Below are 20897 nucleotides of genomic sequence, written 5' to 3' on the forward strand. Positions count from 1 at the left end.
AACTCTTCTACTTACACTCTTCTTAATAAGAAGTTCACAATTACCTTCAATACTTCTGGCAGGCAAAAATCTATTAATCGCAGTTATTATGATTGACTTACATTCTCTCCACTCTGTGTGAACTAATATTGCCTGGAAGTTCCACTAAACAAGCTAAGTTTAATTCTCAGAATATTCCCTGTCCCCCAGTGCTTGCCACACAATTGCCCATGTTAAATCAAATCTTATAATGATCGTCCCATTCATATGGGAGTGGATAAGTTATTATTGGATCAATCATTGTGGGGACTTTCAAAGAAGGGAGGTGGGGTCTGCTGTAAAAAAGGGTCAGTCAGTTGTGCTTCAAAACAAGAAGAAACATTTGAATTTACAGTTGTTTTGGTGATGGTACTCCCACACTACAATCCGTTAGGGAGTTCCAACTATGATTAAGCAATGGCAACACTTTCGAAACTATCAGTTTCTCAGAGTCTTTGGAAGCTGGCATGCACTCTTGCTGTGGAAGACAAGATACAGGTTCTTTATCTCTGTATTAAATGAGAGTTCATCATCCAAAATGTAGTCTCCATTCCAAACAAACTGAAGCTAGGATCTTCAACATGCTTCATCCCTAACCAATAAGTGTTGATATTGTTGACCCTCAGGCTAAGTTCTGAAACATCTCTTCCTCTTAGTAGACTTGTGGCTCAGCATGTTCATGGAAACAAAATAGTGGTAAACAAGAATACATCCAAACTGTTTCTCACTCACCCTTGCCCCTTTCTCTGGGAAACATTTGCAACCAGCACTGCAGTCTCGTCCATCACACGGCCCATCATAGCCAGTCTTAATCCCCTGTAAAAGAAAAATAAGATACAATTTAACATTAGGAAGTATGAAATAAAAAGGTTTTTGAAGTTTCCTTGCAGCAGATTAACATATCTTAACATATTCTCCTGAGGATTCAGTTGGTAAATATATTGCATGACATGCTACTAAGTCCACAGACCTAATGCTGGAGGAACTCAGCAGGCCAGGCAGCATCTATGGAAAAGAGTATAGTCTTCATTTTGGGCCAGGCCCCTACAGCAGACCAATGCTGTTGAAGGGTCTCAGCCCAAAACGTCGACTGTACTTATTTCCATAGATGCTGCCTGGCCTGTTGCGTTCCTAAAGCATTTTGTGTGTATTACTTTGATTTCCGGCACCTGCAGATTTTCTTTTGTTTGGAAGTCCACAGACCTCATGTTTCTCTCCTTGCAGATGATGAGTTAATTCATCAAGGATTCCTTAAGGTTGTTGTAGTTAGGAGTGGAGTTGAGATAAGCTCCCACTACCTATTAAATGATCCCCAATGGTGTCTGTCTCAAACAGCCTCCATCAACCAAGTTCACCTCGCAGCCTTCACATGCGGTTTAGCTACTAACCCTGGCAAACCTGTCTCTACTGATAGGAGAAGGGGCAAAAGTGGGTTACTGGCTTCTTAAAATAGTCACTTTGGGCAGATGGTGCTTGTCAGCTGTGGTTGGCAATTCATCTAGGAGAAGGAAATCTCATATCTCGAACCTCCGATGCCTTGCAACTATACTCAATCATGGGGAAGACTTTGGGAGTAAACCCTGAGGAAAAGTCCATATGTAATCAGTCCTACTTTGAGTTCAACACTGACTGGCAACTCCTGCAATGCTGCTGGTGCCAACCTGTATTGATCTCTGCCGTTCCTTTGGATACATCAGCTGTGTGGAGAGAGGGAGCCTGGTGCATGGGCGACAGTTTTCTCTCTATATCGTACTTCCCTGTACTGCATATCAACTTCAGCAGCTAGGATGCAACATCCATAATCAACCTCAACCAGGGAAGGCTAGATATAGATGATTCATCAAGTCACAATTGGCCTATGGAGGTCTAGCATGGACTTTGGTATAATGCTGTCTGATCCATATTCAGATACAGATTCATTCATCACATGTACATCAGAACATACAGGGAAATCTATTGGTTGAATTAATAACCCAATGGAGTGCTGGGAGTAGCCCCAAGGGCATTCTAGCACCAACTTAGAACACTTGCAATATTGATAGAACACCACAAGCAACAAAATCAGCAAAAGCAAAACAACAAAACAACAGTAAAGCAAGCCCTGTTCCTCAGTCCCTTCCAATCCCCAGCCTCCATGGGCTACAGACATTAGTCTTCGACTTCCCCACTGGACTCACAGACTCAGCACCATCTTGACTGGATGATATATTGGTATTTATGAACTCAGACTTGGTGTCATCAGGACTAAAATCAATGGCCTTTCTTCAGTAATTGGGCTAATTTACAGTGGAGCACTAACTATGTCTGTGGTGATTGGAGCATGTGCATAAGCAGGGACAAACTTCATCTTTCACACGCCAGCAAACTGGAGTCACAGAACTTCCTTGGCAACCAGGCGCAAGGAAGATAACCTCAAATACAACAGATTCTACAGATGTGAAAATCTTGAGCAACACACACAAAATGCTGGAGGAACTCACTGTCAAGCAGCATTGATACAGAGGAATAAACAGTCAATGTTTCAGGCCACAACCCTTCATCAAGACTTCATACTAATGAACAATCTTGGCCCAAAATGTTCAAAGTGTAAAAGTTCAAAGGAAATTTTATTATCAGAGTACATATCCATCACCACATACAACCCCAAGATTCATTTTCTTGCGGGCAAACTCGGCAAATCTATAGAATAGTAACTACTACAGGATCATTGAAAGAGCAACCAGAGAGTAGAAGACAAAAAATTGTGCAAATACAAATATAAATAAATAGCAATAATAATGAGAACATGAAATAACAAGATAACGAGTCCTTAAAGTGAGATCATTTGTTGTGGGAACATCTCAATGGATGGGCAAGTTAATGTAGTTACCCCTTTTGTCCAACAGCCTGATGGTTCAGGGGTAGTAGCTGTTCTTGAACCTGGTGGTCTGAGTCCTGAGACTCTTGTATGTTCTACCTGATGGCAGCAATGTGAAAAGAGCATGGCCTGAGTGGTGGTGATTTCGGACAACAGTTATTTATGTCAACTGTGTATTTCTCTCCATAGATGACGCCTGATTTTCTAAATCCTTCCAGCACTTTGTATGTATTTGGAAGATAACCTGTTGGCTTTTCTGTGAAGTAAAGTTGGTGTTTTGAAGAGTTGAACAAATGAAACACAATCAGGATTGGCTTTCAAAGGTCCTTCGTGTATCACAGCTCCGACTGGTCATTGCTTGGTAGCACTTGGCAGGGTTCTAAATCAATGGCTTGCTGCTTCAGTGGTTCAATTTAATATCAGAGAATTTATATAGTATACAAGCTGAAATTCTTACTCTTCACAGACATCCATGAAACAGAGAGAGAAAAAGGACAAAGAGTGAATGACAGAAACCTTTTCTTCATCTACGTTCAACATCTGAGTCCCAACACCAGTGTGAAAACAAAATGGCCGGTATAAGAGAGACATAAGAGATGGCAGATACAGGAACAAATAATCTGCTGGAGGAACTCAGTGGATCAAACAGCATCTGTGGAAGGAAAAGATGCAGCAGGTCAGAACCCTGCACCAGCACTTCTCATTTGTAATGCTGAAAGCAAATGAATGAACAGTTACCAAACTGCGCAATCAGCTTTACCTTACGAAAACCTGAAGTGTTTGGCCTGTGAAAATTTTGTATGAACGTGAGTGTGTTGACGATCAGAAAGAATGTTGTACGTGAGGGACAATGTCAATTTTAATGCCTATGAAGGATAAAGGAAGCTCTGGTTGTTCAATCAGAATTGGAAAGGATGAGCAATTTTAAGTTACTGGGTGTCAACATCTCTGAGGATCTATCCTGGGCCCAACCTATTGATGCAGGTACAAAGAAGGCATGTTGGTGGTTATACTTCAGAGGGAGTTTGAGGAGATTTGGTATGTCACTAAAGACACACTCAAATTTCTACAGATGTACCATGAAGAGTGTTCTATCTGGCTGCATCACCATCTGGTAATGCTGGGGGTGGGGGAGTGGGTGGAAGAGGTACTGCACAGAATCAAAATAAGCTGCAGAAAGCTGTAAGCTCACTCAGCTCCACCATTAGGGAGGAGGGACAGGAGCCTGAAGGCACACACTCAGCAATTCAGGAACAGTTCTTCCCCTCCGCCATCAGGGAGGAGGTACAGGAGCCTGAAGGCACACACTCAGCAAATCAGGAACAGTTCTTCCCCTCTGCCATCTGATTTCTGAATGGACATTGAACCCAAAACATTACCTCACTACTTTTTTCTCTCTCTTTTTGCAATACTTATTTAATATAGCTGTTTAATTCTGCAGAATCTTTGTTCTTGAAGTTATTTTCCTAACACCCAGTGCCAAGTAAATGTGATGCCTCCATCTTGCTGGTTTAAAAAAACATAATTCATTGACAAATTTATCTCTTTTCATTCCAGAAATAATCTTAAAATAAACTGCTTCCTAAGTACATGTCATTTACAGAAGTGAGCAATGCTGCAAGTATCATTTATGGTAAATGCAGAATCTGTTTATTTGAAGTCTTCAACAAGATAATTAAAATATTATTTTGAACTCCTTCACACTGCTAACATATTCAAACATAAAGGAAAGAACGAATAGGCAAGTATGAACTTGACCCAGTTTCATGCAGTCAATCTCTTTGTTCTTATATACACTGAAATATTTGTCTTCTTAACAAAGGTTGGAGGTGAGGTTCGGAACATAGTGGCACAAACATGCTGGAAGTGGGGCTACTTCAGAGGGATAGCTAAATGAAACAGAAAACAGAGCAGTACAACATAGAAGCAGATCCTTTGGCCCACAATGTTGTGCAGAACCAATTAAATTATTAACCAAATGGCCAATTAAACTAATCCCCTCTGCCTACGCAACGTCCATATCCTTCCACTTTCCTCACATTCATGTATTTATCTAAACATCTCTTAAAAGTCCCGAATCTATCTAAAATTGCATGTTCTGACTATCTGACCTTACATTGAGCCACATATATTCTACTTACCTGTTCATGTACCTCTGAATGCTCCCACATTTGATGGAGTCCAAAGTACCTTGGTTTACATTTCACCCTCAACCAAACAGATTACACAGCTGTTTACACAAACAGATTACATTTGCCCTTGATGTCTGCCATATATACAAGATCATCAGAGAGCCACAGTGAGGCCACAACCAGTCACCAGGACTTTTGATAATGAGTACAAGAGAAGTTACTAGCAATGACTCCCTATTACCTTGGTCTGTAGGTAACATACCACATCACTGTGTGAAGCCCAAAAAATTCTACTCCTCCCAAAGTTCGAGAACAGCTATTTCCTTTCAACCATTCGGTTCTTGAATTAATCAGCAAAACTCAACACTATAGCTTAGCAACATCATGGTGACTTTGACTGGGTACTAAAATGGACTGTTTCTGTGTTTTTTTTTAAATATTTCTTTATTTAGAGATACAGCACAGTAACAATCCCTTCTGGCCCAGTGAACCTGCACTGCCCAGTCACACCCATATGACCAATTAACCAACCAACCTGTATCACTTGGAATCTGGGATGATTCTGCAGCAGCCAGAGGAAGCCCATATGGTCATGAGGAGAACATATAAACCCCTTATGAGTCATGGTGGAATTGAATTTGAGTTACTGGCACTGTAATAACATTATACTAACCACTACGCTGCCACCCTTAATTGTTCTAATTGTGTTCTTACTTCTAAAAAATGTTGTATAATTTATGCTTAATTGATGTTTTTTGTGAATGTTACTTATCTGGTGCTATTGGCCTGTGATGCTGCTACAAATAAGGTTTTCATTGTACCTGTACATTCATGCACTTCTGCGAGTGACAATAAACTCGACTTTTAGATTTCTGACTTTGAAGTTATGTCCAATCCATCATCACTGTATCTTTTCATACCACTCCTCAAAGAAAACCCCTGCATTTGACGACCACCCTTCATGGACATTCCAAATTATAGTACAGCCAATTGCATACTTTCTGATGTGTCACTGTTATAATCATCATCACAAACTAGAGATAATAACTAGACCATTTACTACAGCCACGTTCATTGTGGAATAAATATTTGCTGACACAAAGTAGACTTGCAAACACGAGAAAATTTGCAGTTGCTGAAAATCCAAGGCAACCCACACACACACAATGCCGGAGGAAAACTTTCCAGTTGTGATGAAGGATCTCGGCCTGAAACAGTTGACTGTTTATCATTCCCTCAGATGCTGCCTGATCTGCTGAATTCCTCCAGCATTACATACGTGCTGACCAAGTAGACTTGGTGAGCTTCAGTCAATTTATATGGCTGAGTATTATTTTCCACAATGGAAGGAGATTTTGACCCACTTCCTTGCATTTTGGTAAGAAGATTAACCAATCTTTGCTGTAACTCGTTACGCAGATGAGAAAACTTTGATCACAGCTATCTATGCTGAGCTGTCTTGGCAGTAGCTCTGTCCTCATGCACTGTGCTTCATACTTACTACAAGAAATTCCAGGAGGGTAAACATTAGCCATTACACAATGTGTCAGAAACGACATGTGGACAAATAGCTGACAACAGCCAGTTTCACACATGTGTTTCCATAATTCAATTAAGTTATCCAAAGGGAAAATGGTAAAGGTGAAATTGCATGCCACAGTAAGTCAGTGCCATCACATGAGCCTGGGAAAATTTTAAAACGGAATGCATGACAACTGCGAAAGATAGTTTCGCCTGGTGTTGCTTAAATTCGGCCATTTATTATAGCGACTTTCATTTCAGTTGGAAGTGCTTTAGGAAATACTGAAATGCAGGATTATACTGTAGGAAATGCAGCAGTCAATTAGGGTTCAGCAGGATCCCACAAATAGCAAATAGCAAAATCACTTTAAACATTGCTCTCTATGGGTGGCAGAGTAGGGAAGCAGTTTGAGCAGTGCTTTACATCACCAACTGTAAGATCAGGATTCGATTCCCATCTGCAATGAGTCTGTACCTTCCCTCCATGACCGCCTGGGTTTCCTCCCGCATTCCAAAGATTAGGGTTGGTGAGTTGTGGGCATGCTATATTGGCATCAGAATTGTGGCGACACTTGCACAATCCTAGCTGAATTGATTTGGCACGAACAACACCTTTCACTGCAGGTTTTGATGTTCACGTGACAGATAAAGTACTCTTTTCTGACTTCTGGCAATGCTGATCAGGGAATACGTCACATGTTCTTCCATGAAATTATACATTTGAAACATTTATGTCAATTTAAGGCAGTGTACTGAGCATCAAACCTATTGTATGACATAATAATAAAAGAACATCCCTGTCAATGTAGTACTCCCTTGATGCTACATTAGAATACCAGCTTGGATTAGGATGTGTGTGATGCGTGGCCAAGTGGTTAAGGCGTTGAACTAGCGATCTGAAGGTCGTGAGTTCGAGCCCCAGCTTAACCACACACTGCTCCAATCCACCCAGCTGAAAATGGGTACCGGCAAAATGCTAGGGGTTAACCTTGCAATAGATTAGCAAACACAAAGTGCACTGCAGATGCTGTGGTCAAATCAACACGTACAAAAAAGCTGGATGAACTCAGCAGGTCGGGCAGCATCCTTTTAAAGAAGCAGTCAACGTTTCGGGTCAAAACCCTTCGTCAGGACAATAGATCAGAGTCCCATCCGGGGGAGTCTCATACTCTCAGCCACTTCACCGCCATAAGCACCAGCCTGATGAGCCTATAAGGCTCGGGACAGACTTTAACTTTAACTTTTAATTTTTGGATTAGGATATAAGCACCCAGATATTCTGACTCGGAGGCAGAAGTGCTTCCAGCCATACAACAGCCACCCTGGCAGTAATCATGCTCCAAAAATCTCCACACAACTCTCAATGTAATTACTGAGTTGGGGACCATCAGGCCAGTACTGCACACCCCAAAGTAACTCCACGGTACATACATAAAATCAGACAATACTGGAAACGTTCCTCAGATAGTAAACACAAAGTGCACTGCAGATGCTGTGGTCAAATCAAGACTTACAAACAAGCTGGAAGAACTCAGCAGGTCGGGCAGTATCCGTTGACTGCTTCTTTCAACGGATGCTGCCTGACCTGCTGAGTTCATCCAGCTTTTTTGTATGTCTTGATTCCTCAGATAGGCAGCCTCTGTTGAGGGAGTTGATGCTTCTGGTCAGGGACTTGTCAGAGCTGGGACAGTCAGACTTAAGTTAGCTTATTTTCATTTACACCAGGGTGCAATGAAATTCCTTCTTTGAAGCTCACAGAGCAGAAAGTGTACATTAATAATATTCTGATGTAAGAAAATTGAACTGAAATGTTACTCTATTACTCTCTCTGCTGATGTGGCCTGACTTGCTGAGTATTTCCTGTATATATTTAGTTTAGATTTACAGATCTATGGTGCTTTCTTTACCCACTGTAGAGGAACACAAATCAAAGAGAAATAACTGATTCTATGACCCAAGACTTGGAGATTTAATGCCTTATCTGACATCAAAACCAGATGGAAGCTTTCCCACAAGTAGAGCCTTGCATTTCAACAATTTTGTCTCCAAAATAGCTTAAATCAAATTAATTTTATTTGTCACATGTACATCAAAACATACAGTGAAATGCAGCTTTTGAGTCAGTGACCAACACAGTACTGTGGGCGGGTAGTAACATAGCGTTAGCACAACGCTTTATGATACCAGTGACCCAGGTTCAATTCTCGCTACCACCTGGAAGGAGCTTGTGCATTCTCCCCATGATCACTTTGGTTTCCGCCAGGTGCTCTGGTTTCCTCCCACAGTCCAAAGACATACTGGTTGGTAGGTTAATTGGGCATTGTAAATTGTCCCATGATTAGGCTACGGTTATATCGAGGAATTGCAGGGCAGCATGGCTGAAAAGGCCAGAAGGGCCTTTTCTGTGCTGTATCTCGAAATGAAATAAATAACAAATAAATAAAGTCCGAGGCAGTGCAAGGCGCATCCTGCAAATGTCACCATGGTTCCAGCATAAACATAACGTGCCCACAATTATTACCTCTAACCAGTATGATATGTGGGTAGGAATCAGAGCACTGGGAGGAAACTCACACTTTTACAGGGAGAATGTACAAACATCTTACATATTCCCACCAATCTTGTCATATCTCTCAATACTGGCATATTTATATGGGCATATTCTGAAATTAGTCAAATGCCAATATCCAGCTTAAAACTTACTTTATATAGAGACTTTAAAATGATAAAAATATATTTCAGAGGAACAGTAACAAACAAAATTGGACTCTGACCACATTAGGACAAATGAACAAACATTTGGTATGAAAGCTAACTGTTTAAGCACACTAATAGGAGGGAAGTGAAATAGGAAGGCCAATAGGTTTGGGGAGAGAAATCCAGAGCTGAGGTTTGTTAATGCCAATTGAATGGAAATGGGATTAAAATTTAGATGTTCAAGAGGGCAACATTGGAGAAGTGCCAATGTACTGGAGATTTATTGGGTGGCAGGACCATAAGACATAGGAGCAGAATTAGGCCATTCAGCCCATTGAGTTTGTTCTGCCATTTGATCACGGCTGATGTATTATCCCACTGAACCCTGTTCTCCTACCTTCCCCCCATAACTTTGATGCCCTTACTAATCAGGAAACTATCAAACTCTGCTTTAAATATACCCAAAGTTTGGCCTCCACAGTTCAATATGGCTAAGGAAATCCTTCCTCTGTTCTAAAGGGACATTCTTCTATTCTGAGACTGTGTCCTCTGGCCCGAGGCTTTCCCACTATTGGAAACATCCTCTCCACATTCACTTTATCTCGGCCTATCTAGGAGAAGGAGAAAAGTGAGGTAGGATCATGGGCAGAACTGAGGTATTGCTTAACCAGAAGCCAGATAGCACAAGAATTATTATGAATCAGGTTGTGAGCCACGGATTTCTGATTCATCCTAAGTGCACAGAAAAGAGATTAGCCAGGAGTCAAGATGAATGGGAATGAAGATGGAGGGTTTCAGCAGCTGATAAGCAGACTGCTCAGATGGCTATAATAAAGATGAAAATAAGAATTATTTTCTTTCAAATATACATCTTGTTGACAAAAATTGCACATGTGATAGAGCACATTCAGACACATGGTACAAATCAATGCGTTCCAGTTGTGCACACACCTTACATCAAGCTATTTATTTTTTATTTAAAGATGCAGCATATCACCGGCCCTTCCAGCCCAACGAGCCCAATTACCCTACTAACCTGTACACCTGTGGAATGTGAGAGGAAACCAGAGCACCTGGAAGAAATGTACGTGGTCGTCGGGAGAATATACAAACTCTTCTACAGACAGCGGTGGGAATTGAACCCTTGTCACTGACACTGTAATAGCGTTACGCTAACCACTGCACTGCCATGCTGCCCCTTTCTCTTATATAATTTCCATGAGCAGTCTGAACACAAGTTCCAGCTCCTCACTGGGCATCAGCAGCAGGAAAACAAACTCAAATTGCCCTTTCTCATGTGGTCATTGTGGCAACTGCACCAAATTTATTGCCTCTCACAACATATACTCCTGGACTGTGGAGTGCACAAGGCTGCCAGCTCTAGTCACAGTCTTCCTGCACAGGAAGAACAGCAAGTTTCAGGCAGGAGAAAGGACCATCGTTCACTGAGATCAGTTGCAGTTTGTCTCAGCGTGTGTTCCTGGGAACGAGTTGTGCTACACCAAGTTCTGTTTTACGTGGAAACTTTCTATGATGGCCAGATCATCTTGTGAGTCAAAGGTTCTGGACCAAATGCAGACAGTTACCAGAAACAACAAGGCCAGAGACAGCCTGGAAACTCAGGCGAGTGAGCTCGACAGAGTACACAGGGAGCAGGGAGTTATGTCAGCCAAACAAAACGTCCGTAAGTGATTCCTATCTGGTCAAGGTTTTTATCATTAGTGAAGTAACACCAGAAAAAAATCTCTGAAACGACACAGCAAACTAAAAATAACCCAATACAAAACCTACAAAAGAATGAACACTTCTCAATTAATAAAAATAATTTAAAAAAGTTTTAAACAGGGAGAAGCAAAGAATAAACAAATAAGCAGAAGAAAAAGCTGTTTAATTCAGCATCAAGTAGAAATATACAAACTTAATTATATAGCAATATTAATAATATAGTAGTTGTAATAATATAGTAATTGTAGTAATATAGTTATAGTAATAACAGTAGTTGTAATATGGTAATTTTAGTAATATAGTAATAGTATATAGCATGAAATATAGCAAGAGGAACAGCATGTTAGTGTGACCGTTAGTGTAACACTATTACAGTACCAGCAACACAGGTTCAATACCACGGCTGTCTGTAAGGAGTTTGTACATTCTCCCTGTAACCGTGTGGGTTTCCTCCAAGCAGTCCGGTTCCTCCCACATCCAAAGAATATTGGCTGTCTACTGCGAACATGTTATGGTTTGTAACTTCCAAATATTAGACTAATTTAAAAGAAGACACGAGAGTCTAACTTTGTGTTTACTTCAAGTGAAACGCACACGCATCATGTATTTAAATATTTAACTAAAATGAATTATTTAAAGAACAAGTATGCTGACTCAAACAATATATTTACAATACTACTCAAATACCACTAAAACATAAAATACACAACAGGTCACAGGTGTATAATTTGGCGGCATGAGCTTGTCAGGCAGGGAAGGCCTGTTACTGGGCCGTATCTCTAAATAATCAAACCCCAAAATGCATATGGAACATACATGCCTTTGCAATTGTCTAGACTGCAGCCATTCTAGTACCTGAATTAAACTACCATATAAACATGCAAAGCTGTATCATTGAAGTGGATTTGCCTGAAAAAGCCATTTTAGAAACAGATCGCAGCAACCAATACACAAACCAGTGTCCCAGTTTACTCTTCAGCAAAATAAAGGGAAATATCTATTTACACCCTTGACATGAGAGTGTGGAGACATGGCTCAAAATTTATAATCCCTCTGGAGTGATTTACTTTAAAGAAACATTTATTTATGTTTAAGTAAACAACTTTATGGTGAAGTCTGGCAGATTTCAAATATCGTATACTGTGAACAGCTGTCAGGTGATGATAAATCAAGGTCACTTTAACATAACTTGATGCTCAGTGGGAAACTGAAAGGTTTGGGTGGGAGTTTGGCTTCAAAATCCTGGCTAATATAATTAACCAATAACAACAACAACAGGGAGTAAAATCAGGCAGCATTAAATGTGCTATCACAGATTGGATAGGCCAAATGGCCTATTTCTGTGTTGTGCTGTGGTACCAGATTGCTTCTTAGTTTGATTCTATGGTTTATAAGAAAACAGATTAAGCAATAATGGTACATAAAATCATGAGCGGAATAAAAACCCTTTTTTTCTGATTGAGAGGGGTGTAAAAACAAGAGGGTTTACATTTAAGATCAGAGGTGAGAGATTGATAAGGAACATCATGGGGCAACACTTTCATTTGATGGTACGTATTTGGAATTGGCTACCAAAAACTGCGGTGGAGGCAGATACATTAGCAATAAGAGCCACCTGGATATCTCTCTGTATAGGAGAGGTTTGGAGGGCTATGAGCCAAATGGGGCTATCTCGTTGGAAACATAGTATGAATGAATTGAGCCAGAAGACCAGTTTCCATGCTGTACAATGACTATTTCAATGACTTTAAATCTGCCATTCATTCTTCCAATCAGTCAACCCTCCTGTAAAGGGTTAAACATGGAGGGGATGCCGAGTATTTATTCAGACAGTGGAAAGTCAGCAAATTCAGACTTTGACATGTAGTGGGGTAGATGTTTATTAATTATGTAAAAAAAATGTCCAAAATAAATTTATTATCACAATACATGGATGTCACCATTTCCAACCCAGAGATTCAAAAAGAAATGTTATATTCGGCAGGTCATTCTGAATCTGTGGGAAGAGAAATAGAGGTCATAATTTGTTTGGAAGATCTTTTGATAAAACTAGGAAGTATTGTATATTTAATATTTCAGTAGTATTTGAGTAATATTGTAATTATATTGTTTGATTAACCATTTGTGTTTGTTTAAATTACATTACAGCTTATATGTAAAAATAAGTAAACTGCATATGTTATCACACTACCAGATCAAATGTACGCATCTCGCTTAAAGTAAAAACGAGGTTAGATACGCATTTCCTGGATGCACGTTTTTGCTTTCAATTAGTTTAAAGTCTTACCGAGTTTCAAAATGTAACTGGAAGGAGATAAAAGAAACTGTCTGGAGGAGGGTTGGGTAGGGTGCATGTCTGTGATAAGGTAACCCTGCAGTGATCATGGTGATGAATTGTACTTACGGTTATTTGGTTAATGAGTGACTGGAAGCAGGTAGAGAGTTAGAACGTGGGCAAAAGGATGTATCAGTAGTGAAATGCAGTGCAGGTCAGCTGAGCTTATCCTCCACTCCCAAAAGAAAAAGGAAGAGAAAACAAAAGAGAAAAGGGAATAAAATACAAGCTGAGGCAGTTTAATTCCCTCTGATATGTGCAGATGCTGGTCACTGTTGCCTCTGTGTTGCGTCTGGCATAGCTGAGGAAATGTGATCAAGAGCAAAGGGATGTAATCCTTTACTCAGTGGGACTAGTCAAACTGTTCTATACTTGTGCCCTAGAAAGAGAAAAATTCCATCTCCTTACCCTTCTAAGCAGATATCTGCCATACTGTACAAAACCCATGAATCACGTAGCTTCCTTCTCCTGCATTTCTCTCCTCATCACTAGAAAGCACTAATATAAGATTTAATAGGAATTTTGTTCCTACCAGCCCCACTTTAGCTGTCATCCTTTGAGTGAGTGAACACAAAGCATGCCAAGGCATTCCACCAAGTTCCTTCCCTAACTTCCGGCAACCCTGGTGGAAACCTGCTTACACTGGAACCCAACTCATTTTCACACCATCTTTGTGCCAGCAATGCCTGGGTGAATTTTAATGAGGCAGAAATGTCAATTATCTTGTTCTCCGTCCCTTCGGCAAAGACACGGGGCAAAACGACAAATTACATTTAAATAAGCACAAGAATTCTGCATATACTGGAAATCCAGAGCATCATCGCTATGTGCGGTGTCTTATGACAATGGCTATCACGCTCTGATGACCTTGATTATTCTTGGCAAATTTCTCTACAGAATAGGTTTGCCATTGCCTTCTTCTGGGCAGTGTCTTTACAAGATGGGTGACCCCAGCCATTGTCAATATTCTTCAGAGATAGTCTGCCTGGCGTCAGCGGTTAGATAACCAGCACTTGTGATCAGTTGCTTATATGGCCATCCACTAGCTGCTTCCTTGGCTTCATGTAACCCTATTCAGGGGTGGGGGGGGTGCTAAGTAGGTGCTATACTTCGCCCATATAATGGCTGGGGTCACCCGTCTTGTAATGACACTTCCCAAAAGAATGTAACGGCAAACTACTTCTATAGAAAAATTTGCCAAGGACAATCACTGTCACGGAAAGACCATGATCACCCACATCATACAACATGACACATAATGAACATTAGGAGGACAGTACGGCAGAGCTGGTCCCACAGGCAGTAAAGGCACCGCGTTGCAGCTCCAGTAACCCAGGTCAGACGTTAATGTTCAGACTTTGTGTGACTATGTGGGCTTCCTCGCACATCCCAAAGACAAGAAGGTTGGTAAGTTAACTCAGGCAGTAATTTGTCCCGTTATGTAGGTGAGTTGGGGAATCTGCAAGGGTTGATGGAAATTTGGGGAAATGAATCAGGATCAGTCTAAGTGGATGTCTGAAAGTTGGCATCATCTCGCTGGGCCGAAGGGCCAGATTTTATGTTATATCTTTCCATGACTCTCTGACCCTGATGTATTTTTGCAGTGCCAGTAGCCAAGAGGAAAATAACTGAAATGCTTATTTCTTTACTGTTCCTCGATTAAACTGGAACTGACAGCTTTTCGAGGAATTATGCTCGAGCAAGAGATTACAGTCAGGGTGGTCATCATCCAAAGAATGGGCTTGGTTAAGTATTTTTCACAGAACCAACCTTTTTATAAAACTATTATTCTATTAAACCCTTGTAGCAATCTAAAGTTAGATTTTTTTATGACGTGAGGAATATGTTGCCAAAAATAAAGATAGTGGGCTGGTAGACTCCCTGTCGAAATGCTGAGCGAGCACTTCTCCAAAAGCAGGCATGACACCAGTTTCCAAACCTGGAGCACAATGACCCTTCCACCCAGATCCATCTGGCACTGCCAACCTTCAAAGCCCAGGTTGGATACATACATACTTATACTGTAAATGAAAGCCAATGTCGATCCAGCGGGGGAGAAAAATATCTCCTACGCTAGTTACTTAGCTAATGAAAAATAATGTTGAAAATATTAGCTCTTAAATTTCAAATCATGGGGTTTGTATTTTCTTCATTTGTTTCACATTGCTCTGCAACCATAGCAACAATTTTAAGCAAGGAATTCACACATGGCGATGTGCTATTTCCGCAGGGTGAAAAAAATCAGGAGTGCCATGCTTTAGGACATAAATATCTGGTACACTCATGTCCACAAACGATGTCAATTATGATTCACTCATTGCTGCTTTACATCTCCCATTTTCGAGAACTATATACATATAACAGTGGTTGCAACCAATCCCAAGCTACAAGCACAAACTCCCCTCATGAACTGCGATGTGAAAAGCAATCACTTCATATAACTCGGAGAAGTGCAAAGTGAACACTTTGGGAAGTTAAACTGGGGCAGGACACAAAGTGAGTGGCAGGGCCCTTAGGGTGTTAATAAATGCAGAATCCTTGGGGCAAAAGCAGAAAACTCCCTGATAGTGGCAGCAAGGGACCTCAGCATTTTATTGGTGTTGTATAAGATTTCCAGCATCTACAGAAGCTCTTGTGTTTATGATTTGCACTCTGAAATCTCTTGGAGGCACACCTACTGTGAATAAGTTTAAATCTTCTATTCCCCTCCATAGGATACTATCTGACTTGCTGAGATCCTACAACATTTTATATTGCTTAAAATTTCCAGCATCTGCAGAATCCATTAAGCTTATAAATTGTACAAAACATCCCTTAGGCTTGTAGTTACCACAATAAAAAGGCAATGAAGGTCGAGAACTACAGAATAATGTTTCCTTTTTATACTATATCAGAGAATGTATAGAGTATAGAACCTGAAATTCTTACTCTTCATTGACATCCGTGAAACAAGAAACAAGAAAAATTATGCTAGTGGTGGAATGGAGAATGGGTGTAAATGGTTTCATGTTCATCAGATCAGAAAGTAACAAATAATGGAGCAAGGTACGTGACCAAAGAGAGGCAATCATGGCAAAATACTGCCAAGGCACATGCCTTCTACAAATGTCAGCACCTTTGGGGAGCTCCACAATGGAGCCAAATGGCTCTTTCAAATGTGACACCGAAGCAGGAGGCTCTCCACTTCCCTCTAAGGCAGAGTTTCCCAACCTGGGTCCACAGACCCCTCGTTTAATGGTAAGGGTTCACAGCATGGAAAAGGTTGGGAACCCCTGCCCTAAGAGCATCAAAGTTCAAGATAAATTTATTATCAAAGTACATATATGTCACCATGTACAATCCTGAGATTCATTTTCTCATGGACATACTCAATAAATTCATTACAATATAATAACCATAATAGAATCAGGAAATCCACTCCATCTGCTCAATGAACCAGTGTGCAAAAGATAACAAGCTATGCAAATACAAAAATAAAGAAATAATAATAATAAATAAATAAATAAATAATCAAACAATAAATATTGATAGCATGAGATGAAGGGTCAGTTGACGTGCAATGCAGCAATGAGCAAAGAAGTGGGGCATATCAGCAACACAAGAATCAACACAAGTATGGTTTTCAAGGTGGGCATACTCTGACTGACTGTGAGAACAGAGTGGGAATCTCAAACTTCAGTTTGCTGTTCCTGAAAGAAAGTAACCATACCTGAGCGAGCTTGTGAGAGCTGTTTCATAACCTGCATGATAAAATTTTGTGGATTCAGAAAAGCCTTTAAAAAAGGTAGTGACATTCAGCGGGCCAAGCAGCATCTATTGAAAAGAGTAAACAGTGGACGTTTCGGGACGAGACTCTTCATCGGGGGTCAGCACAAACTGTTGACTGTACTCTTTTCCATAGATGCAGGCTGACCTGCTGAGTTCCTCCAGCATTTTGTGTGTTCTGCTTTGGATTTCCAGCATCTGCAGATTTTCTCATGTTTGCGGAAGGGACATTGATTAGACACTTCAATGCTTGAAAAATAGTTCAAACAAGTTTCTAAATTTAAAGCACAACAGATTCTGCAGATGCTGTAATTCCAGGGCAATACAGATAAAATCCTAGAAAAACTCAGCAAGCCAAGCAACATCTATGGAGGAAAATGGACAGTTGAAATTTTGGGCTGAAACAGTTCAACGGGACTCATGAAAGGACTTAACCAAAAACATTGATTGTTTATTCCTCTTCATAGATGCTGCCTGATCTGCTGAGTTCCTCCAGCATTTAGTGTGTTGCTCTAAACCTAAATCCTTCTTTCTGCAGAAGCTTATCAACAATGTTTCAGAGAAACATGAGGGGAACTACTTCACTCAGAGGGTAATGAAAGTCACACAATCATACCCTCAGTTCTAATCAACAAGCTCCAAAACCTGGGACTCTGTACCTCTATCTGCAACTAGATCCCTGACATCAAGAATGTGTGCATAACCCCAGCTCTTCTCTTTCGACACCCATGATTGTGTGGCTAGGTATAGCTCAAACCCCATCTATACATTTGCCAATGACATGATTATTGTTGGCAGAATTTCAGATGGTGATGAGGAGGTGGACAGGAGATAGGTCAGCTGGTTGACCTTGCACTCAACACTAGCAAGACCAAGGAATCGATGTGGACATCAGGAAGAGGAAGTTGAAGAAACACACACCAGTCCTCACAGAAGGATCAGGAGTCAAAAGGGTGAGCAATCTCAATTTCCTGGGTATCAACATCTCTGTGTATCTATCTTGGGCCCAACATATTGATGCAATTACAAAGAAGGCAAGACAGTGGCTATATTTCATTAGGAGTGTAAGGAGAATTCATATGTCACCAATGACACTTGCAAGTTTCTACAGATGTATCACGGAGAGCAGTCTCTAATATGGGGGGACCCACTGCACAGGAACTGAAAAAGCTGCAGGAAGTTATCAGCTCCACCATGATGACTAGCCTCCCGAGCACCCAGGACCCCATTATTAAGGACCCCCATCACCCAGGACATTTTCTCTTCTCATTAGTACCACTGAGGAGAAGACTTAGGAGCCTGAAGACACACACTTAATGTGTCAAGAGTAGCTTCTTCCCCTTTGTCATCAGATTTCTGAATGGACAATGAACCCATGAACACTATCTCACTACTTTTTCCTCTCTTTTTGCACTACTTATTTAATTTCTTTTACATGTATTTCTTATTATAATATAGTTTATTGCAATGCACTGCTGCCACAAAACAACCAATTTCATGACATAAGCCAGTGATATTAAACCTGATTCTGAGTGTAGAACAAGTTGCCATTGGAAGTGGTGGACACAGTTTTGTTTTCAACATTTAAGAGAAATTTGAACAGGTTTATGGATGGGATGGGTATGGAGGCCTATAGTTCACATACAGGACAATGAGACTAGGCAGATTATTAGTTCGGCATGGACTAGATAGGCCAAAGGGCCTGTTACTGTGCTGTAGTTATCTATGACTATGATTCTATCAGTAAAGCAGCTGCAATGCAGTTCTGCCTTCCAGTTGCCTTTCAGCTATACTGTTTCTTACATTCATTCAAGCACCCAGTGTATAATCTGCACAAACTTTATAACCTAAAGGCGTAAATTTTCCTGAGAAAAAGAGCTTCTTCATTGAACTCTAACCGCAAAATAAATAACCTCTGCAATGCCAGAATGAATTGCAGTAGCAAGTACTTACAAGCAAGCCTAACAGCTATTCAAAGCCAGTATACTGAACATCATGAAGTTTTTCTAAAAGCAGTAATACTTCATTTACATTTCTCTGTAAAGCTTCCTAGATTCTATAAGTGAACCATTCAACGTGAATGTCCACCCTGAGCAACGAAGCAGTTCACCTTACTTTAAAATGAGTTATCTTTAATTGTTAAAATGGAAACCTCTCTGCCATTAACATCTTTAAATGGCAATGCCTCAAGAAGACGTCATCTATCACGAAGGGCAACATCATTCGGGAAAAGCATGCTTCTCGTTACTACCATCGTGGAGGAGGTACAGGGGTCTGAAAGCATTGCTAAAACATTCCAGGAACAGCTTCTTCCCCTCCACCAGCAGATTTCTGAAACACCCATGAACTCTACCATACTATTCCTCTTTTGTGGTATTTATTGATTTGTTGTAACTGATAGTAATATTTTGTCTTGCACTGTGCTGCTGCCACAAAACAACAAATAGTTTTCCTTTGTATTAGTTAGATGTGCATTTAAGCATTTTGGCAACATTCCTCTAAATTGTAAATGCTCTGCTTAGTTGAAACTACTGCAGCTGTTCCAAATTCCTGGAGACCCCATTTTCCCTCTTTGATAATGGTTTTGAAAATCATCACATTTGGAGACTTGGCACAGTCTTTTAAAATGTTGACACTGGTCCCTATCCCAGTTAATACCCACTCTGTGGTACTGATTGGTATGCCAAATTATCACAAGGGGGACAGGGGTGTGTCGAACAATATACAGGTCCACTCTGGGCTATGAATGCCCAACTCAGAGATGGCCAATAAGTACAAACAAGTATTGTGGAGACGGGCAGGCTGCTGCAGGACTCTAACCATTTCCGCGTAACTCTTTGCTCACTCTGACCCCTTGAGACACAAAACGTTGGGGCTAGGTTGAGCGGAGCTGGACTAGTAGTGACTGAGTTAGTGAGGCCAGCTGCTAGCAGCTCTTCTCCTGCCTCTTAGCTCTCCCATCAACACTGATTTTACGATCCTCTCCCCCACATGGTGATTATTGATTTCTGATTTCAGGTGACATCATAAGCTGGGGACTCTCTATACACTATATAGCTGAGAAATACATCTCTTCCCGGTAGGTCAAAGTAAGAGCAAAAGAGAGGGCATACAAGGAAGCCAGAGCTAGTGGGGAGATAGAGGATTGGGAAGCTTCTAAAAACTTGCAGAAGGAAACTAGGTCATTAGGAAGGTAAAGATGGATTATGAAAGAAAGCTGGCGACTAATATCAAAGAAGATACTAAAAAAACTTTTAAGTATATAAAGGTAAAAGAGAGTTGAGAGTAGATATAGAACCAATAGAAAATCATGCTGGAGATATTGTAATGAGAGACGTAGAGATGGCAGAGGAACTGAATGGATATTTTGCATCAGTCTTCACAGTGGAAGATGTCTGCAGAATACCAGACAGTCAAGAGTGTCAGAGAAGTGAAGTTTGTGCAGTGAAAATTATGACTGAGAAAGTGTTCGGGAAGCTTAATGGTCTGAGGGTGGATAAATCTCCGGTACTTGATGGAATCCACCTTCGGGTTCTGAAGGAAGTAGCTGGAGAGATTGCGGAGGCATTAAAGAGGATCTTTCAAGAAATGATAGATTCTGGCATTGTACCGGATGACTAGAAAATTGCAAATGTTACTCCACTATTTAAGAAGGGTGGAAGGCAGCAGAAAGGAAATTATAGACCTGTATGCCTGACACCAATGGTTGGGAAGTTGCTGGAATCGATTGTTAGTGATAAGATTATGGAGTACCTGGAGGCACATAACAAGATAGGCCAAAGCCAGCATGGTTTACTGAACGCCTGACTCACCTACTGCAAACTTTGAGGAAATTACAAGCAGGGTA

At 40.7% G+C, this 20897-nt stretch overlaps 1 protein-coding gene across 6 annotated transcripts in view; it reads right to left on the reverse strand.

The window, feature by feature from the left end:
* LOC132397969 (collagen alpha-6(IV) chain-like) overlaps positions 1 to 20897 on the reverse strand; it is a 405602-nt gene that overhangs the window by 252464 nt on the left and 132241 nt on the right. For all 6 annotated transcript variants that reach the window (XM_059976821.1, XM_059976818.1, XM_059976820.1 and 3 more), the window contains one exon: positions 751 to 834. In XM_059976821.1, the coding sequence (XP_059832804.1) occupies positions 751 to 834 (84 nt within the window). The remainder of the gene's footprint in view (positions 1 to 750; positions 835 to 20897) is intronic.

The sequence above is a fragment of the Hypanus sabinus genome, chromosome 8 (assembly GCF_030144855.1).
Source record: "Hypanus sabinus isolate sHypSab1 chromosome 8, sHypSab1.hap1, whole genome shotgun sequence".
Classification (NCBI taxonomy): domain Eukaryota; kingdom Metazoa; phylum Chordata; class Chondrichthyes; order Myliobatiformes; family Dasyatidae; genus Hypanus; species Hypanus sabinus.